The sequence below is a fragment of the Camelus dromedarius genome, chromosome 31 (genome assembly GCF_036321535.1).
Source record: "Camelus dromedarius isolate mCamDro1 chromosome 31, mCamDro1.pat, whole genome shotgun sequence".
Lineage (NCBI taxonomy): Eukaryota > Metazoa > Chordata > Mammalia > Artiodactyla > Camelidae > Camelus > Camelus dromedarius.
In genome coordinates this window covers 6,814,744-6,833,652 of record NC_087466.1, presented here as the reverse complement: position 1 = coordinate 6,833,652, position 18,909 = coordinate 6,814,744, and the positions used below count along the sequence as shown (strand labels likewise).

Here is an 18,909-nt window from a genome sequence, read left to right as displayed (position 1 = left end):
GGATCCTGAGTGGCGGGCAGGATGGAGAGGACGGACAAGGGGGGTGGTGAATTCCAGAGCAAGTGGGAGAAGCCCCTGCTTGAGGCCTGGCGCTCGCCTGTGTGGGGAGCTTGCCAGCCGGAATGCAGGCGCTGACCTCAATCGCACAAGTGGAAAATCTGAGCCTGTAGGGTTGGAAGGGGCTGGGAGGAATCCTGAAACACCCGCCTCCCCCGACGGCTTTCTGGCCCGCGCCTAGGAAGAGGAGTGAGCTCATGGGCCACCAGATGCCGAACTGAAAATTCTCATCCCCAGTGTAGAAGGCACGGCTGGGCATTTGCACACAGGGAGGTGTTCCCAAGGTCCCCTGCATTACAAAAATAGTTTCAAAAAAGATTCCCTTGTAAAGTGAAACAACAGGGGCAGTTCTAGGGGGAGAAAACTACCCACATGCCAGCCACGCTAACAGAGCAGCCCCGGGGGCTCCCCTCCAGATGCTCAGGCCGCTGAAGACTGACTGCAGGTCTTCTGATTTCTCACCTCGACGGAACAGACGTCTTCCTATGTACATTTCAGAATCACCACTAAACCTTCCCCCTCCAAGGAGTTTGAGGGGACTTATGCAGGAGGCATGGACACAGGAGAACCACAAACCCTCAAATTTCATAGCACCGTCACAGACTTCGAGTATGAGGGATGAGACGAGGGACTGGGCGGGTGGGGGCGGATGCCAGGATGGCTGCCTAAAGAGCTTGCCTCAGTTGGACATAAAATGCAACGTGGGAGTTTCCTGACAGAGATAGAGGGGGAATTTCATCACTGTTTAGGAAGAAATGTTTTCTTGGCTCTGAGCTCTAGGAAGAATCAGTCATGGAATTTTGCTCCTAAGTGGTGTTTAAGAACACGGAGTGTCCTCAGCAGAATTTTTATCATTATGACCGCTCGTTATGTCGACCCTTAGTAAATGTGGCAAGCGTGGAACTTTGCACAGGGAGACGGGGATGATGGGCAGTGGTTACGAGCGACTTCCAAGTGGCCCCTGGATTATAACCCTGGCTTCACCACTTTCCGTAATAATACCCAGCAAAGTTACACTTCTCTGGGCCTCAGGTTCCTCATCTGTAAAAGGGGGTGATGATAGCACCTGCATCGTAGCGTGATTGTGAAGATTAAAGACCCTGTATCTGTTGTGCTTAGAACAATGCCTGACACAAACTATTAAGTGATGGCTGTTTTGCTGGCGAAGAATCTAAGGAAGGGAATGGCAAACTAGGGCCCTTGGGCCAAATCCAGCCCACCACCAGTTTGTGTAAATAAAGTGTTAATGGAACACAACCACACCCATTCATTTACATAATGTCTGAGGCTGCTTTCACACTACAAAGGCAGAGTTCAGTAGCAACAGAAACTGTATGGCCCACAAAGCCCAAAAATATGTATACTATCTGGCCCTTTTTAGACAAAGTTTGCACCCCACCCCGATCTGAAAGAACGGCTGCTCTGTGCCTGATCCTCCCTCCAGCCTTACTTGGGAGAAGTCTCACGCTAAACAATGCCTCTCTGGGAACGACATTTTTGGAGTGAGGGCTACAGAACGCCATGGATGGGAAGCACTCACAGCACTTCTTGGCCGGCTGAGCTGTTCCGGGGCTTCCTGGGCCATGGGGCTGTGGAGGCGGCTCTGGGAGGACACGCCATCAGTATTCCAGGCTGCAGGGAGGCAGCGTGCAGCAGGATGCCCAGAGGCGAGGCTTTTGTTTAGCACATACATTAATAAACACTGTAAGCCACTCCTCCGTTCCACTTCATGAAGCTCCCTCAGTCTGCAGCGCAAGGTAATTCTGCTATCGACTGATTAGCAGGTGGTGTCAGAATACATAAGGGATCCATGAGGCGGAGGCACGTCACGGTGCTTTACTGCTTCTCAGAAATCCAAGGAGTAAACAGATTCGACCCAGGGCTGAGTGTCACTGACTCAGGGAAACTCCAGGCTGCTTTTCTAGGCAACGTCCTGGCCTTTCCGTGCCTGGTCACAGAGCCAAGCTTGGGCTGACATGTTAGCAGTGGTATCTAGGGGGCCAGATTTCAACCGTGGGAAATGTATAGGGCACCTCCGAGCTTTTCCATGAGAATAGCATTTTCGTTTAACAGCCATAGATGGTATTTTCTGGACAACAGACATACGGCGAAAAGACGCCAGTCAAGCTGAGTTTAGCTAACTAGCATGATCTTCATTGTATTCCGTGCGACAACAGCTCTTGTTAGCACGTCACAGCTCCACCCTTCAACTTCCCATCCATCGGTATTGGTTGGAAATCAGATGGCAAACAGTGACCGTCTTCTATTCTTAGAGCCTTTCCGTGGACAACATCCATGCTGGGCAGCAGAGAGATCAGCTCAGGCCGTTTCACCAGTGCCTGACCCTCCAACAGCCATGAGGTGGACGAGCGTCACTGGCTCCAAGCGGGAGAATCAGGCTCTTCTCTGCCTGGTCACTGGCCTTGGCTGCACTGGTCTTTGGGCCTCAGGGAGCCATGCAGGTGCTTAAGGAGGGGTGCAGCACCATCAGCGGTGTTCTAGAAAGTACCTCTGACAGAGCCTGATCAAAGTTATCCACATCCTAGACTAGGGCTTGGCAAACTATGGCCTCACCAGCCAAATCTGGGTGTAAATAAAGTTTTATCGAAACAGGCTTTTTTTTTTACATTTTGTCTATGGCCGTTTTTGCATTGCAAGGGCAGAGTTTAATAGCTGTGAGAGACCATGTGGCCTATAAAGCCTAAAATACTTACTGAGTTAGCAGACCCCTGCCCTAGATGAGAGGACGGCTCACCAGGGCACCGAACGGGCCAGGACATTCAAGAGGGGCAGGATTCCACTAACATTTGGGGGGCACTTTTAAGACTCAGCGACCTTCATTCGGGAGCACAGCCAGTGATGCAGTTAACTGATGGGAAGGAGGAAAGACTCAGAGTTTGGCTTCTTCAGTTTGGAGGATACCAAAGCTCCAGTTTAATGTCTGGGAGGCGAGGAGGAAACGCGGACCTGGAGCTCCCTCGTCTGTCCTCTCGACGTACTTTTTACCGTGAGCTTCAGAATTACTACCTCCTGTTGCAGCTGCTTGTCAGGGTTTAATTCTCTAAGGGCAGAAACTCGATCTTACTGATTTTTGGTCGAACTCCCTTCCCCTCTAACCCCAGGACTCAAAGGGGATCTTGCACAGTATAGGCAGGAATCTGTTGTGGGTAAAAGGATCAGTTTCAGAGTCAAAGTTTCCACCGGGGGAGGTGACTCTGGGTACGACCGCGTGGCTCCTGCCCATGAGGTGTTTCTGAGCTAACTTGGGATGAAAAACAAACAGAAGTGTAACAGTTGGCAACATACATTAACCAAGGTGGCGGAGTCTTTGAGAGCCAAGTGGGGTATGGACTGCTACAGGTCACTCTAGGGTAAGGATGCCTACATGGAGAGATGCCTACGGGGCTCTGAAGAACAGGTAGGAGTCTGATTACTCGGAGAGAGGGCAGTCATCTCAATCATCTTCCAGAAGACAGTGGTAATTCTCTAAGCTCTTTCCCTGTCCTTTGAAAATGACACACTGAACCCAAGCATAGAAGAGCAACCGGGTGGGCAATCAATATTTTTAAAGGCTTCCCCTGTGATTCTAAGGTGCACCCAAGGTTGAGAACCTCTGGTTTACATGTGATTTCTTTTTTTCCCGAACCAGTAGCTCCAGCATAACAGAACACTCAAAATTTTCTTTCCCAAATTGAACCTGGTTTTGAAGGGACCATTGTTGCTTAATATTTCCAAGTCAAAATATAACCCCAAGTGACGTTGGCTGGGTTCCTAGCAAGCACACCCAGTAGATGCTCCAGGCTCAATGGGACTATTTTTAACCTGCCCCCTAGCACCTTCCCTACCTCCCTCCAATCACGTGAAGTCCCAAAGTCTGAAACTGACAGTGCAGGAACCTGAAAAACCGATTTTGGACCTGCTGAACTCTGCCTCCTAACATTCAGTGGCTCTCCTTCCAAATGGTCAAGAAAGGGAATTCTATGCTAACTCCTTGTCAACTTGGCTGCTGAGAGGAGATGGACAAAACAACTGTCTTGAGGGGCTTAGAGGGGTGCATTTGACCAGGCCGCAGTGTTTCTGGCACCCTGGGCTCGGAGGGCCCTTGCTGCCTGGCCCAGCTGCCTTTGGCCTGGACTTCTGCTTTCTCACCTGTATGATGTGGGTGACGTCTAAGATCTCTCTCTACTGTTAAATGACTGCCTATCAGACTGAACTGTAGTCAGTCTGTTCACACGTCTATCTCCCACACTGGACTCTGCACTCCTTTGGCACCTCCAGGAGACCAGGTTGCTGGGCATGTAAGTGCCCACACTGCTGGACGCATGAGTGACAGACTGCCCACGTGAGCACAAACATTACCTCTGAATAAATAGAACACTAAGAAAATCACTTCAGAAAATAAAGAAGACCCCGGAAGTAAAACATTATATTAAACCTATTCAGAGAGTTGGCAACCTCTCTGAAGGTTGAGCCACTCTAGAATTTAAGTTGGCAGCACGAGAAAATAGTTACACGCCCAAAACCAGAAGACTGGAAGTGACAAATTCCTAAAAGGAGAGAGGTAAAACATGGCCCCAAACCAAAAAGCCACAATCTTGAAATCATCAGGATCTAATGGCAAAATCCTTTACTGAGTGCTTTTAAAAATACTATAGGTTTTCCGTATTTTTCCCCTTTAAAAATAATTTTTAAAAATCCTCTGGGACGAATATACAATCCTTCTTTACTGCTCAGCTTATTTTAAAGACAAAATTACTTAAGAAATCAAATGTAACGACTTAATGTGGCACAGGAACACCTCAAGCACAGGAGCCTGCAATCACAAATAAAAAAACATTAAAAAAATTTTCCCCAAAGTGGTAGTGCTGCAAATTAGAGAATTCCCGAAAAAACAGCAGAGAAGTGGACCGCTGTTCTGAACCAGACGTGGCATCAGGGAAACAACCACTTAAGCACACAAGTGGCATTTTGTGATCAAATTTATTTTTTGTTTAAATTTCATTTACTTTGTTTTACTGTAATTTACACAAGAGACTGCCAAGTAAACTAGGTATTTTACATTCACCACACATTCCCTCAAATCTCCACAGTTGTTAGAAAAACATTAAAACGCATGCGCCAGGCTCTCAATTCCATGTGTGCACAGGCTCCCAACGATGCTACAGACGCCAGCGAGTTAGGTCCATTAAGCGGAGAGGGCCAGACTCTTTATGTCACAAAATTAGCAATAATCTTCCTCACGTCGACTACTTTGCAGACAGTGACCGTGCTTTCACCACACCTATCTTACAACAGTGTCCCGAGAGTAAACATCAGCCTTGATCCTGAGCAACTGGAGGACGTACGTGAGCAATGCGGGGTCTGCAGCGGAGGAAACGGGATGGCAGTGCGGCGGTGATCCTCAACAGCTTTGTCTAAGTCACCGCCATCGCTTCAGGGGGACACAGGACACGTGGGCAAACAAGGGGCAGGGAGGGCAGGACTGTCAGCAAATCAGATTACTAATGTGATGTGACCACAGGGGCTGGCGTGCTGTAGGAGGGGCGGGAGGTGAAAGGAGACAGTTTGTGACCTGAAGGCTTCAACAATGTCATTCTATTCAAGCTTCCAGGACTGACAGGAGAAAAACTGGATTTGGACAGAGAAAGCTGATAAAAATCTTACCTAGCTATTGTTCCTTTCTTTAAAAAAAAAAAAAAAGTTAAAGAAAGAAATGAGGCAGCGGCATCTAACCAGCATTTTCACGACGCTTATTCAAGATGTGTTCCAATGACGTCCCACTTGAAAGCACACTCCTCCGGGTGGAGGTGTGCTGGCCCCTGGCAGGGCCTCCTAACCGTGTGCAGACGAGCCCTGTGCAGCCTCTGAAAGGCTTCTATCTCAAAGGCAGCGTCTCCCCCTTAAAGTACATTTCAACATGAAAAGAACAAAACGTCATCACTGTCTATATTCTGCTGTGTTAGCTGTAGAGAAATAGAGATCATCTGCATAGTTTCCAAGCTGTAGTTTCAGAAAACAGTCATTTCAGAAACAAGACTCCATGGGAATGCTGTACTTTCAATTTTTCTAAACAGCCTACCATGCTATTAATTTCTTCATCAATTTCTTTGTTTGCCTAACAGAAGCCTGAAAATTGTACAGTGTTTGTTATAAATCACAGACCATCATTTCCATTTTTTGCCAGGTTTGATGTAGAAAAATACTTGAAATTTAAAATACAAAAATCCAATAAAAAACGGAATTTTTTTTTAAAAGCATTTTTTCCTCGGGGCAAACAAGTAAAAACTGGCCTGTAACTCTTCTCCTTACTAATAGACATTGTCCAATTTGGCTATATGATAATGAAAATCCAGAAATAAATGATTATAAATACATTCAGAGTTACAATCCAGATTTCTTGGAATACCAAAAGATTTTTAATAAATTTTTCTGTGGGAGTTTGGTGGATTATGAGACTAAAATTAAAATTTTTAAGAGACTAATTTAAAAGAACAAAAAAGTAATAAAAGGCTATATATATCTTGGTCCACAACTTGCCATTGATGAAACATACCAGCTAGTATTACATTGCAGTCAATTCATCCATTAATGGTATTACTCTGATAATTATTAAAATCTGTTCCAGGTATATATATTGAAAATATTTTCTTTTGCATTCTTGCTGAAGATAGGTACAGTACTTTGGAGAAATTGTACTAATCCCTTCAGTATGTCTGTATGTACATATATACACAAGTGTGTGTCCTGTGATCTGCAGCTCTACATGCGTTTTATATACAGCCACAGACACACACACACAGACATATATACACACGTGGGGACCCGTGCCTGTGAGCACATAACCACAGGCACACGTGTGGGAAATGTCCACACTGTGAGACATGGTCAGATTCTTCTTCACTCATCACTGGCTGCACTTGTTCCCCTCACTTGACCTTGATTACGTAACTGTAAGAAAAGTGAGAGACAGGGCAATATGTTAAAAAACAGAGAGACACAGAAAGTGTGAGATCGCAGCTTGTCGCAAACATTCTCCAGAAAAAAAAAATCCTCAATGCAGCAAAACTTCTGGCAGACAATGCACCCCAACTACTGCATTTTTAACATTTTATCTCTTGAAGATTTTGGTCTTACTTAGGGCATAATACTTTATTCTGTCAGAGGGAAAATAACTTAGAAGTGGAAAAAGATCCCAGAAACTTATAAGAACTTAACAAAAGTAGTTACAAATTTTTTAAAAATTTTTAAATGAACACTGAATTTTAAAAAGGGGGCTTTGGAGGAGTCCTGGCAGAGTTCATTCATTCTTACTTGGTACTACTTCTCTCCAACTCTGAAATTTCTTTCCTCCCTTGTTCCATAATTAAAGAGCAAGTAGCACATGTAAGGGGGCAGCAAAGAACCAGAGTGGGGTGAGAAGTGTGCTCTGTCTTGTCATTTTCCTCAGTAAGTATCGTAGTTCAGTATTAACAAATGATGACAGCGTACTGCGGATTTCTGTTTACTCATCCTGGTTTCAAAATGTGGGGTAGATTCTGAGCCTTCTTTTTCCCCCTCTAGGAAAACCTTTTATTTGGGCATAAAAATTTGTGTGAAGGTAACAGACCATAGAAATGTTTTACATTGTAAATGAAATCCAAAGTGTATTCACACATATTAAAGCCAACTGTAAAGATAACTGAAGAGTCAACGTGAAGGAAGACTTTCTGGTGTTCAGGGAAAAAATTAAACTAAAATGAACTGAGATTGGCCCTTACGGCATGGAATGATGGATCTTTGATTTAAAATGCTTTTACATATTTCCTTACTAACCACAAATGGGCCACTGAGATAATAGGTCAATTAACTGGCTATTGATGAAAAATCAGCTGGTTTCCAGGACAGAGCTGCCTGATGAGTTAAGTACACTTGGCAGCTGGCTCCCAACCCATAACACTAAGAACTAACTTGGGATTCCTAAATTCAACCTGTTCCATGGATAAAATTCTTACAGAATAATAACTCAAGTGTTTGCTCACAGTCAACGTCTGAAACATACATCTCTTAAATTCTAAAAATTAAGCCACATTTAACACTTAGCCTCCACTCAGCAAGTTAACTACCCATTACCAAAAAGGTATTGGTTTTTAAACATTCTTTTTACCCAGGTCTTCACTTACACAGTTTGATATTGTCTCTGACCCTACAGGGGACTCATCTAGACATCAGCAGCCGACGTGCCTCGGACGGAACCCTTCTTACGCATCTAAACGTAAAATAAAATCATGAGCTGCTGAAATCACAGACTCTAAATTGGGTTAGTAAGCAAGGGGAGAAAAAAGATCCAGAAGAGATTGTGAAGTGACCGCTGCCTGTTTACAACCATATCCACATCAGAAATGAAGGTCTGAGGCCTTTCTGGTTATCCTGATCTCAAGAAAATCTTGCGAAAGGCTTTTCTTACACAGTACACATACACACACACACACAAAAGTGTATCTATTCTTGAATCTAGGAAACAAAAGCCTGCAGACTGGTGAGTGAAATTATCGAGGACAGCCAAGGGAAAGTGAACTGCTCACCACGATGTGCGAAATGCCCCAGGGGTCCGGTTCTCTTTTCGTAGTCCCTGAACCAGACAGGAAGCCTTAAGGTGTGGCCACCCCGGTGGTTTCAGAGACCAGCGCCCCTCAGAGGACTTCTTTATGGGAAGTTTGTTAAAAAGGGGGAGGACAAAAGGAAGAACAAGCGAGCGCAGGGGCAGTGCGTGGACACAGGATGCACCAGGACAGGCACTCATAACAGCCTATAGATAACTAAGAAAACTCCATGAGAAAACCAAGAAAAGAATGGACAGAAAAGGAACAAATGCGGTAAACACGTTTCTGAAGCTCAACCCTTCTTCCCTACCCCCCACAGGAGTGCCAGTTGAGAACAGACAGGCATAGTGTTTGCCCTGAGTATCCCTTCAGTGGCGGGGCCTAACCCCAGTACTTCTCTGCAGGATTACAGGCATTCCTCTCGTGCCTAACCCCTTGAGATGAGATGCTGTCCTCTCCAGGGCCAAAACCCATTTGAAAGAGATTCAATTCTTAAAATATGTGCAAATTAAAAAGAGAATTACAATGCATCAAATTCTATCATCAGGTGTCAGGAAAACAGGACCTCCAGAAAAAAAGGGAAATCTCTCCGTGGTGAAGAGGACTTCGGAATGTTAAGCCTCTTCAGGAGGCAGGTGCTTTCTGGGGAGGCATTCTGGCCTGCAGGCACCATGCTGCCCGGATTCTGAAGATGCTCACAAACCGACTGTTAGGACTCAGAGCAGCAGCAACGTGATGTGGAACAAAGTATTCCCCAATGACCTAGAGCAAAGTAACTTAGCCCTAAAATTTGTCCCAAAGTATTTTTGAAATATTTAACAAAGAAACGCCATGTGCTCCCAACCCTGAACCATGACAGATTTCTGCTAACTTCATGAGGGAATTCATCAGTTTAAACCATGAGGGTACAATAGTTACGCTTTCTAATAAGCTGGGCTTCTGTGCAATTACTTGTCTATCTTACACCTTCTTTTCAAGTGCAGTTCCCAACTCACAAGTAACAGACTTGCAGGGAGAAGCAGCTAAGCCTGCAGGCCCACTACCCTAGGTGGGAGCCAGAGTCACCATCTCCTCATCAAGGCTCTCCTGCTGACACAGTGTTCAGGTGCTTTGAGACTGAGAACTTGTGAGGGAAGCAAGCACTCCCCTGGGGGAAGAGGAGGCCTCAGACACGTTCTGTCCAAGGGTCCAGAGACAGGTAGGGTTAGAGCCCAAACCAGGGAGGGCTGCACTCATCATCTGTCAACTGTGACCACTCTCCCTCATGCTATGGATGGTCCTTCAGCGTAGAAATCAAAACAAAGAGAAAGCCTCCCTCCTGAGAGTTCAAACCAATACAAGGTAAGCGCATTCTCTGTTTTATCCTGGTGTTGGCAAATCCTTTTAGGAGATGCCAAGGCCATACCATAAACTTAGCGTGAGTGTGTGATCTGCTGCTTCCTTTTTAATGTTCAGCTGACACTGGCTGCTCGGAGGGGCTGGAGGCAGAGCTGGCAGCTGTCTCTGCAGCCTGGAGCATCTGGACAGAGCAGAACGAGGCCACGCAGGAAAGGAGCTAAATCGGGCGGTGGTGAGGGTGCTTCCTGGAGAAGGGCATCGGACTCTTGAGAAAGGGAAGACAGAAGTGGGAAAGAGGCACGGGGAAGAAGTGCCCATGTCTTACTCTTGCCTGCTTAAGTATTTTGCCTGGGGCCAGCCTGAAAGTGAGGGTGTAAAGGAGGGTCTCCGGTGCTTGCCATTCTATCACCCACTCCCAAGATGCAGAAATCAGAGCCGTGCTACTAGGATGAGCAATTGAGGTCAGAGAGGCTTCCACTGGCTGGCCTGCAAACCAAACTCCAATTTATAATGTTGTCACTATGGGAAAAGATGTTCCAAATTTCAAAAAATGAACTTAAAAACTCTTGGAACAAAATCCATTCGTAAGTTGGAGGATGCCTAAAGTTTACTTTATGTATAAGATAAAGTTAAAACATTTTATTGCCTTATAAAGAAAATATGTCCTGGTCTTCTCAGAAGGTTTGTATAAAGCTAATTAGAAACAGATCTGTTGTAATCACCAAAAGTAAGCAATTTTAAACGCAGATTCTTTACAATGCCATGTGCCAGACAAATAGATTTCCTTCTGTGCCAAAGAACCTGATTTGCTGCCATTCTCCTGTGATTAAATGGAACTCCCGCCTCATGCACAGGCGTTCGTCAAACACACCCACCTGTGGGGCTTCCCGAACTGGGACTGCTGGCAGGACTCTGGATGACTGCATGGAAACCACGAGCCTGTCCTGGACATTCCATGGGTTCATTTCCCCCGTGGGGCCTTACTTTCAATTGAAAAGAAGTGGAGCCCAGAGCAAAAGCAAAACCAGACACATGCAAGAGGAGGTTGGGGAAGAACCCACCCTGGGAGAAAGGGGGCGCTTGCAAGTGGCAGGGCTAGCTCACCAGTGGAGGGGGGTGGGCTTAGCTGAGAAACGGCATGCAGGCCTCCAATCCAGGGATCACTTGAATTTCTGCCTAAAGCTTGTGAAGAAATACGGAGTCACTGCTAGCTATTGGAGGGGAGGAGGAATTTCTGGAATCAGTGACAATATCACTAGCTTCATCTTGTCTACAGGAGAGGCAACTAGGACTTACTGCACTAACATTAATGTAACAGAATGAGAAAGGCAACTTGGCCTGATGAAGTCAATGCCCAAAATGACCGTGAACCAGGTACCACCACAGAGAACTAACGCATGGAAAAGAATACAAAACCACTGGACATTTTACAGGTGACAAATTCAAGATGAAGAAAGCTCTAGTCTACTTTCAGGAAAGATGCTCAACAGAAGAGAAGTCGGAATAAAAGGATGTTAGTGCCTAAGAAACTGGGTTTTGAGGAGGATACAGAGATGAAGAAAAGGCTTTCAGTAACACTCCTCCCCATTGTAAGTCTATACTTATTAAGCACATATTCAGTTTTAGAAAGGGGGAAATTAGAGAATTTCCACAGAACGGGAAGTCTTACTGTTTCTAGTTCTTTCTGAGTTTCATCTTCCATTCTCCTAATGTCTTCCATCGTCAGATCAATCCACTTGTCAATCCAACAAAAAAGTTGGCGATGAAAGTTTGTAAATATCCTTTTTTCTTGCTTTTAAAACAAAGAAGAAAAGTAGTATAAGATGGCAAAACTCTAACATTAATGGCATATTAACCTTATATTCACCCATGAAATCTACATAGACTTGTTTTGAAAACACCACTATTACAATTAGTGAAAATCTTAATTCCATCCTATTAACGTTTTCTAAAATAAAAGAAAAATCTCCCTGTGAAATGTGAAACAATCCTCCTTCCTCACAAAGGCAGCATGATTTATCAGAAACTGAAAACACCGTGATGGCCATGTTCTGATCCAGCATGAACTGCTGCTGGACCTGACCGACTTTCACCTTTCTCTAAGTGTCAGTGACCAAAGGTCACCCCGATTTCTTCTGCTATAAAACCACACACTGCCACCCTTAACTTCTCTGCCAGTCAAAGAAATATCGTGAGGTAGAATACAACATGTACTGAAAGAAGAGTCCTGGGTTCTTTGGAATAAGATGTTTCACTAAATTAAGGATTATTACATATTCTCCATTCATTTTTATGCTCTAATGTTTACTAGGCGCGTATTTATGTGTGTGTGTGTATACATCACACACACACACACACACACAAACACACAGCCATGTATTTAATTAGTGGCTTTAGCTGCTGGGTTATTTAAGTTTTACGGCACTTTCCCAAGAAGACAGAGAAGTCCAACGGACAGTGAGTACTTTACTTTTTGGACAGTCTTCAACTTAAAAATTTTTTTCCACGAACATAAGGGACTTCATCAATTACATGTATGACTTCTATTTATCAGAACTGGATTGTTAATCTATTATTGTGATCCAAGAGGAAGAAAGGAAGCCAATATTTACAGAGTGCCTACTGTGGCCAACTGCAAGCAGGCCCAAGAGTAATGAACGTTTCCAGCACTTTAAGATCCTTTAAAAAAAAAAGAGCAGTTACAGTTTAAAAGTAGAAAAGTTAAAGTGAAACTCAGATACAACTAGTTGTGGGAGGTTCAGAGATACATCAACAGGGGGTCCTTTATAAGGATAATGGAGTGAATATTCGCCCTAGAGGAAAGTTAAATAACCAGGACACTTTCCACACTCCCCACTTGTTTACAACCACGGATGTGTATCTGTGAGACCACAATTCTCTCCTTCTTTCTAAATCAAAATGCTCGTGTTACTCTCACTTGAATAAAGACATAAAAAGGTAATTAGAATCTGGATCCTCAGATTATGTCACCCTAGGAAACTGTTCTCAGTGAGGACCTCTAAAGAAGACATCCCACCAGAAAGTACAAAATACACAATGTGTGTGCCAGGAGAGACCAGAGTGGAGGGGGTGAGGGGGTCTCCAGCCGAGCTGGGACAGAGGAGCCCTCAACAGTCAAGGCCTGGCCTCTCCTTCCAGCCAAAGCTGGGACCTCAGGTCCCCTTGGGGACACGCTGCATCTGGAAAGGGCTCTCTACAGAAGAGCTGAGCAAACCACCAGGAAAGCACTGTGTACAAAAAACTGCTATGCTCTTCCCCAAAGAAAACCCCTTAAAACCTCTGCTGGCATCTGTCTTTGCTGTTTGTTGGAGGAAAAAAAAGGGCAGAGAGGAATTATACTGGGACAGTAATTTCACCTTCTAAAATGAGAAGAAAAAAGTGACAGGAAAAAATATTCCATTAATAGCTACCTCAAATCTTAACCTAAATTTAAGGCCCTGCATTTTGAACAGATTTTACCTTCTGAATGAAGTTTTCTACTTTGCTTTGCAATCCCCACCACTTGAATTTGATGGTCACCAGCTTATAGGCACACATCTGAGGACAGTCAGGGTTGTTTGCCAGCTCCTTCTAGATGGGGAAAATTGAAAATGAGAAATCGTGACTTAAATATTTATGTTTTGATTAAAACTGACTGTTGTGTAACGACATCACAGACATACATGAAGAAAAATTACAATCTCATATGTGTTTAATTCAGGTATTTGGAACATCGAAATCATTTTAGCAAAAGCAGCCGTATTCCCCTGCTGCAAACCCTCCTTCCACAGACCGAGTTACTTCCTGGCTCCACAGTTTAATAGGCGCAGTGCTCTGCCTCAAATTACACTATTCAGATTTCACATTAAATACCAAATTCTATTCACATCATATCAATAGTGAGCCTTTAATATGTGAGGGTTCTCCTAATGCCATTACCGCATTCCCACTGTGGACGTGGTGGGGCCCAATTAAGAAACCATGAGGAGGCTTAGTCGTCTTCTGCATGTTCCAGCACTGGCAAGCGGAGTGGCCCTGGTTATTAACGGAGGTGTTCTCAACTGAGGGGGGATGTGAAAGGGAGGCAGCAGCAAGATAATCTAAAATTATCAAGTATTCGAGGGTAAATCCCACACATCCAGACTTCAATTTCCACAAATGATTACTCCTCATAGTTTAAATGTAGCCAGGGAATCAAATGAAGAGTTATGGTACAAGAGGGGAAATATTAAAAAAGAAAAAAAAAAAGAGCAAGGGAGATGGGTAGGGGACTATCTGGACTGAAAAGACAAAATATAATGTTTGCAATTTACTTTCATAAGGAAGCATAAAAAAGCAATTAGAATTTGGGTCCTCAGATTATGTCACCCTAAGTCCCACGTATAAAAATTCACCCCGAATTTTTAGTTTCAGCCAAAACTATATACATATATATATAATATATATATATAAATATATATAAAATATATATATATAAAATATATATATATATGTAAAATAAGTATATGGGTGGAGAAGGAGGGGAGGCAGATAAGGGAAAAGAGGAAGGAAAAAAGCAAATACAGCAAAGTGCTGACAACTGTCGAATCTAGGTGGACGTGTTCACTGCTCTACTCTTTCAGGTTTTCTGGCTGCTTCTGAAATTTTTCATAATGAAAACTGGGTGGGGCAGGGGGTGAGGTTGCAACCTATAGTACTGATGATTTCTGTGAGGCAGTGCAGGCTTCCGTCCGAGCAAGCACAGTATACCAGTATGTTTATCTGGGGAGGGGGTGAGGGGGCAGGGTCAAATCAGGAGCTCACGGCCTACGTCAGCGTCTTCACTATGGACCCACTGGCATTACGGTTCTTTCAAGGTGGTGTGTGCAGGAGACCAACGCACTCCTGAGCTGGCGGAGGAGGAGACAGCCTGGGAGGGGCCCCCAGCAGTGAGCAGAGGCCAACGTGGACCAGCCTCCAGAGCCCCCAGTCTAGCATGGAAGGCAGGTACGTCTCAAAGAATCACAGGCGGCAGAGGCGGACTGCAGGTGTGGTCGAGAGCAAGGGCCATTCTGTAAACTCTCAGCCCCAGTTCTGGTGTATTTCCAAGATGAAAGCTATGCCTCAGGACTGCTGTAAGGACTAAATAAGGCAGAGAATGCTCCATGCTTAGCTGGTGGGGCTCAGAGCTTAATATACATTAATTCCCTCTTCCTCCCCTCTTCTTTCATAGAGTTGTACCTATCACCTTAAATTTGCAAAACAATTTTTAAATAACATTTCTCAAAAGAGTAGAAAGTTATGTGGACCCCTTTTTGTAAAAACTAAATGATGAGTGAAAAGATAAAGCAGCCTTTTACAAGGGCTCTTCCCTTCTTCACCATTGTTGTCAGCGTCACACAGCGCTCAAGACATTACAATGCGGGCGTCAGTCACACTGTGTGCCACCGTCACTTCTCGTCAGCTTCAACTCATGCACACACCCCACTTTCAGTAAGTTCGTCGTGTGTGAGCAAGTATCACACGTAAATATAAAAAATGATGAGTTTCTAGGCCTTATTGTTAACCTCAAGATTATTCTTCAGTTATGCAACTGTAGCAACCAGACCACATTCCTTCCCCAAACTCTCCATAATGTCCCAGTTTCAAGTGAATTCTATGATACCAAGTAAGAAAAAATTCTATTTTCTTATTATTAATAGGACTCTAAGTTCTGTAGAGTACTGCATGATTGATCAGCTTTTCTCAGAAAATCTCTTCTGTAATAACATTTCATCTTCTGAATAATGACCTGGTACATGGGTTAAATCAATGAAGCAACACCAGAAGCATTTAAATAAAACATTACGTACAGCAAACTGTCCTTTAGTAGGTGAGTTCTATGTCAACAGAAGAACTTGGCTAGCTTAGCTCTGTTTTTCCACGACTTCCCTCCCATCACAGAGTATCAATGTGACAGTTCAGCATGGATGTGTGTGTGTGCGCACACGCGCCCCCATACTTTATGAACAAGTTTAATTCAGCAAGTACTGAGTGGGCGCCATTTACATCCCTGTCTGTGCTAGGTGTTGTCAGAGGACACACGTGGCTGGTAGAGGGGAGTAATTATGTATATAAATAATGATAAAAACACTACCCCTTGGTGCCAACAGTCCCTACCAGAAGAGACACCACTTCTGTTACCGACGTGCAGCCTGGGCTATAATCACATATCTGCAACTCTCTCTCCCGTTCCTGACCTGCAGACCCAGCACTTAAGTTGGGCTCTGGTGTGTGAGAGTGGTCAACAGCCTTCCACAGGACCCAGTGAGCTTCTGAGTGCCCAGCCTTTTGAAACGATGACAAGGCTGGTCTTTCACATACCACTTTTTCAATAGCAGTGAGCCAGTGCTGAGGTGTGCTCTAACCCAGTGAGTGTCACTGAAAACTCTCATATGAAACACAGAATATGGCTCTCAAAATGAGATACATCTGCCAAGTGGCAGCGCTCAACCAGGAGTAAGGGGACTTGGTCACAGTTCCCATTATGCAAAGTAGCTTCCTATGCAAGGTGGGCAGGATCGTTTACCTCCCTGGGCCTTACTTCTCTGTCAGCAAAAGAAAAGGATGGGCTCTATCAGAGCTTTTCCTACTCCACAGATGTGCTACTAAAAGCAGGGGTGAGTGAACTGAAGGGCTGGCCCAGGGCTACAGGTGGTAAGCACTTGTCCCTGACATCCAATGGCTTGTCTTAAAACTTCCTATAATTTTGCATTTTATTCTATAATACACCTGGGCTTAACAAACAATCTCTCCCCTGCCCACCCACTTGGGCTAAAATTTCCTCTGGCTGAGAACCTCTAATGCACCACTGATTACCCCTAAGATACCTTCCAGATGGAACATTCCAAGGTCCTGTTAGTTATGGGCTACTGAGAGCTTCATTCTGAAACTCCAAATCATCGAGCACCTTGTGCTCAAACTAAATAAAAACCTGGGTGTGTCTAGAACACCGACTCTTCAGAATTCTCCCATCATTTTTTTAAAAACAGCAGAAGAAGCATGGTTCTAATTAAAGAGTAAACTAAATTTAATACACACATGCTTACACCAAAGTGGGGCTCCAGGAACAGAGCACACATACTTCAACAATTACCCGGGTTTGTTTCTCATTCTTTCTAGTGACTCTGGCAGGCTGCTCAAACCAATTAAAGTACTACTGCAAATTTATAAAGTAACACTGGTCTATAGAATTCAGTTTTAAAAACTGTAAGTGTTGGGACAAAAAATAGTTCTCTATCTTCCCCGGATCTAAAAAGTATATTCAGTCTTAATCTGCTTCTTGTTTTCTACACAATACAATTATTTAAAAAAAAAAGTTCAGGGAAGAATATGTAAACTGATTAAAAAACAAACAAGTGAACAAACAGCCTGCTGCGTTTACTAACATGTATGTGATACGTAAGGTCTTACCCAATTCTAAAAATGACTTATGCCATTCACTTCTTAACCTGAGCTATAGTCTTTAAACTAGTGACTAAATTAAGAAAACGGCTTAAAGAATCTCCATACTTAAAGATGAAACAAAATAGTGAACTTGCCTACATGCGTTAAGTAAAAGCTAAAAGAATCCCTTTGGCATAATCTTTCTAGGGTGGAAAATGACACTATATAATTCAAAAGGCTTAAAGCTGTTCATACTCTATATATACCATATACCCTGTAACCTGACAGTACCACCTTCAGAAATGCATCTCAGTTCATCAGGAGAGACAGTAACAACACTGTAGATTTATTTATAACAGCAAAAACTTGGGACTTAACTACACTCAACACTCACTGAGATAGACCTCACAGGCCTTCCAAAGCAATGGGCTACTATGCATATAAGCCATCAAAAACCATCTTTTCAAAGAATGTGGGAAAAAAAGCATAATATGAATATAAATAGGTATCTATGTATGATATAAACATTTGTAACAAAATTAACTACATGAATCAGGAAATATAACAAATGGTAGTAATTAAATGGTGAAACTGCAACTGACTTGTTTTTTATTCTGTGTACGATTCTTTATTTTCAAAACTTAATAAATACGAATCACTTTATAAATTAGAAAAAAACTAATATGCTTAAAACAGAGACTCTAAAAATGGTTTTGCCCTCAGCTTAGTATTTCAGGATAAAGATTTACTTTGCCCTGAATTATCTGGGTACTATTTTAAATCGTCATTCATCTTTGACTATAAACAATCTAAACGTTTTCCTGCCTCTTTTCTTTGTGATGTTTCGTAAATCAAAGCTAAACAAAATCAAGCTAAAAGCTCAATTAAGATCTTTAATTTGTAACTTTAGTCCAGTCCATATTTAATTTTTCCTAATCTTAAACTTCTAAAGCAAAAATGAAGTATATATGTGGAGCAAAACACGATCAACTCTTCAGAGTTATCAGAAATATTCTTGTGAAAAAATGTATAACCATTAAAAAATGTGAAAAATCTCAATGGGAACAAATCTTTGCGAACCCACATTCAGAGCAATGTTCTAGAATCCAAAGAACCCGGAAGGAGTTTCAGCATGTCTGCCCAGCCCTCAGGAGGCTCACTGCTCGCACAGAGCAAAGTTTCCTCTTTCGCCTTAAGGAATACAAATGTTTTCTGATTCTTTCATCAGTTGGAAAAATAAATCCAAAGTAAATAAAGCCAAAATCTGAATTCAGATCATTCACACATAATTCCAATCCAGCCCAAATCTAACATTTCCTGACCTAAAGCAGGTGAGGATTAACTCCTTCCTAATCTAGGAGTAAATAAAATTATTTTGCTAATGAAAACACAAGTTTTATGCAGATTATAGCATGAAAATTTAAAAGCGGTAAAAATGGTTGGTTATCAAAAGAGAGTAACAATCAGAAGTTCTATAAAAAAAAATAAAGTCATGGGCTAACAGAACCCCAAATTATCACTCATCTCCACA

The 18,909-nt window shown here is 43.3% G+C and overlaps 1 protein-coding gene across 2 annotated transcripts in view; it reads right to left on the bottom strand.

Moving 5' to 3' along the window:
• Nucleotides 1-5,018: 5,018 nt before the first annotated feature.
• Nucleotides 5,019-18,909, bottom strand: part of PITPNB (phosphatidylinositol transfer protein beta) — a 56,722-nt gene continuing 42,831 nt past the window's right edge. The window contains exons 9-12 of one of the 2 annotated variants that reach the window (XM_031442963.2): nucleotides 13,455-13,565; nucleotides 11,644-11,766; nucleotides 8,217-8,302; nucleotides 5,019-7,005 (exon numbers count right to left, since the gene is read on the bottom strand). In XM_031442963.2, coding sequence (XP_031298823.1) covers nucleotides 8,255-8,302; nucleotides 11,644-11,766; nucleotides 13,455-13,565 — 282 coding nt within the window. In that variant the 3' untranslated portion in view covers nucleotides 5,019-7,005; nucleotides 8,217-8,254. The remainder of the gene's footprint in view (nucleotides 7,006-8,216; nucleotides 8,303-11,643; nucleotides 11,767-13,454; nucleotides 13,566-18,909) is intronic. The other variant, XM_031442962.2, reaches the window with a different exon arrangement.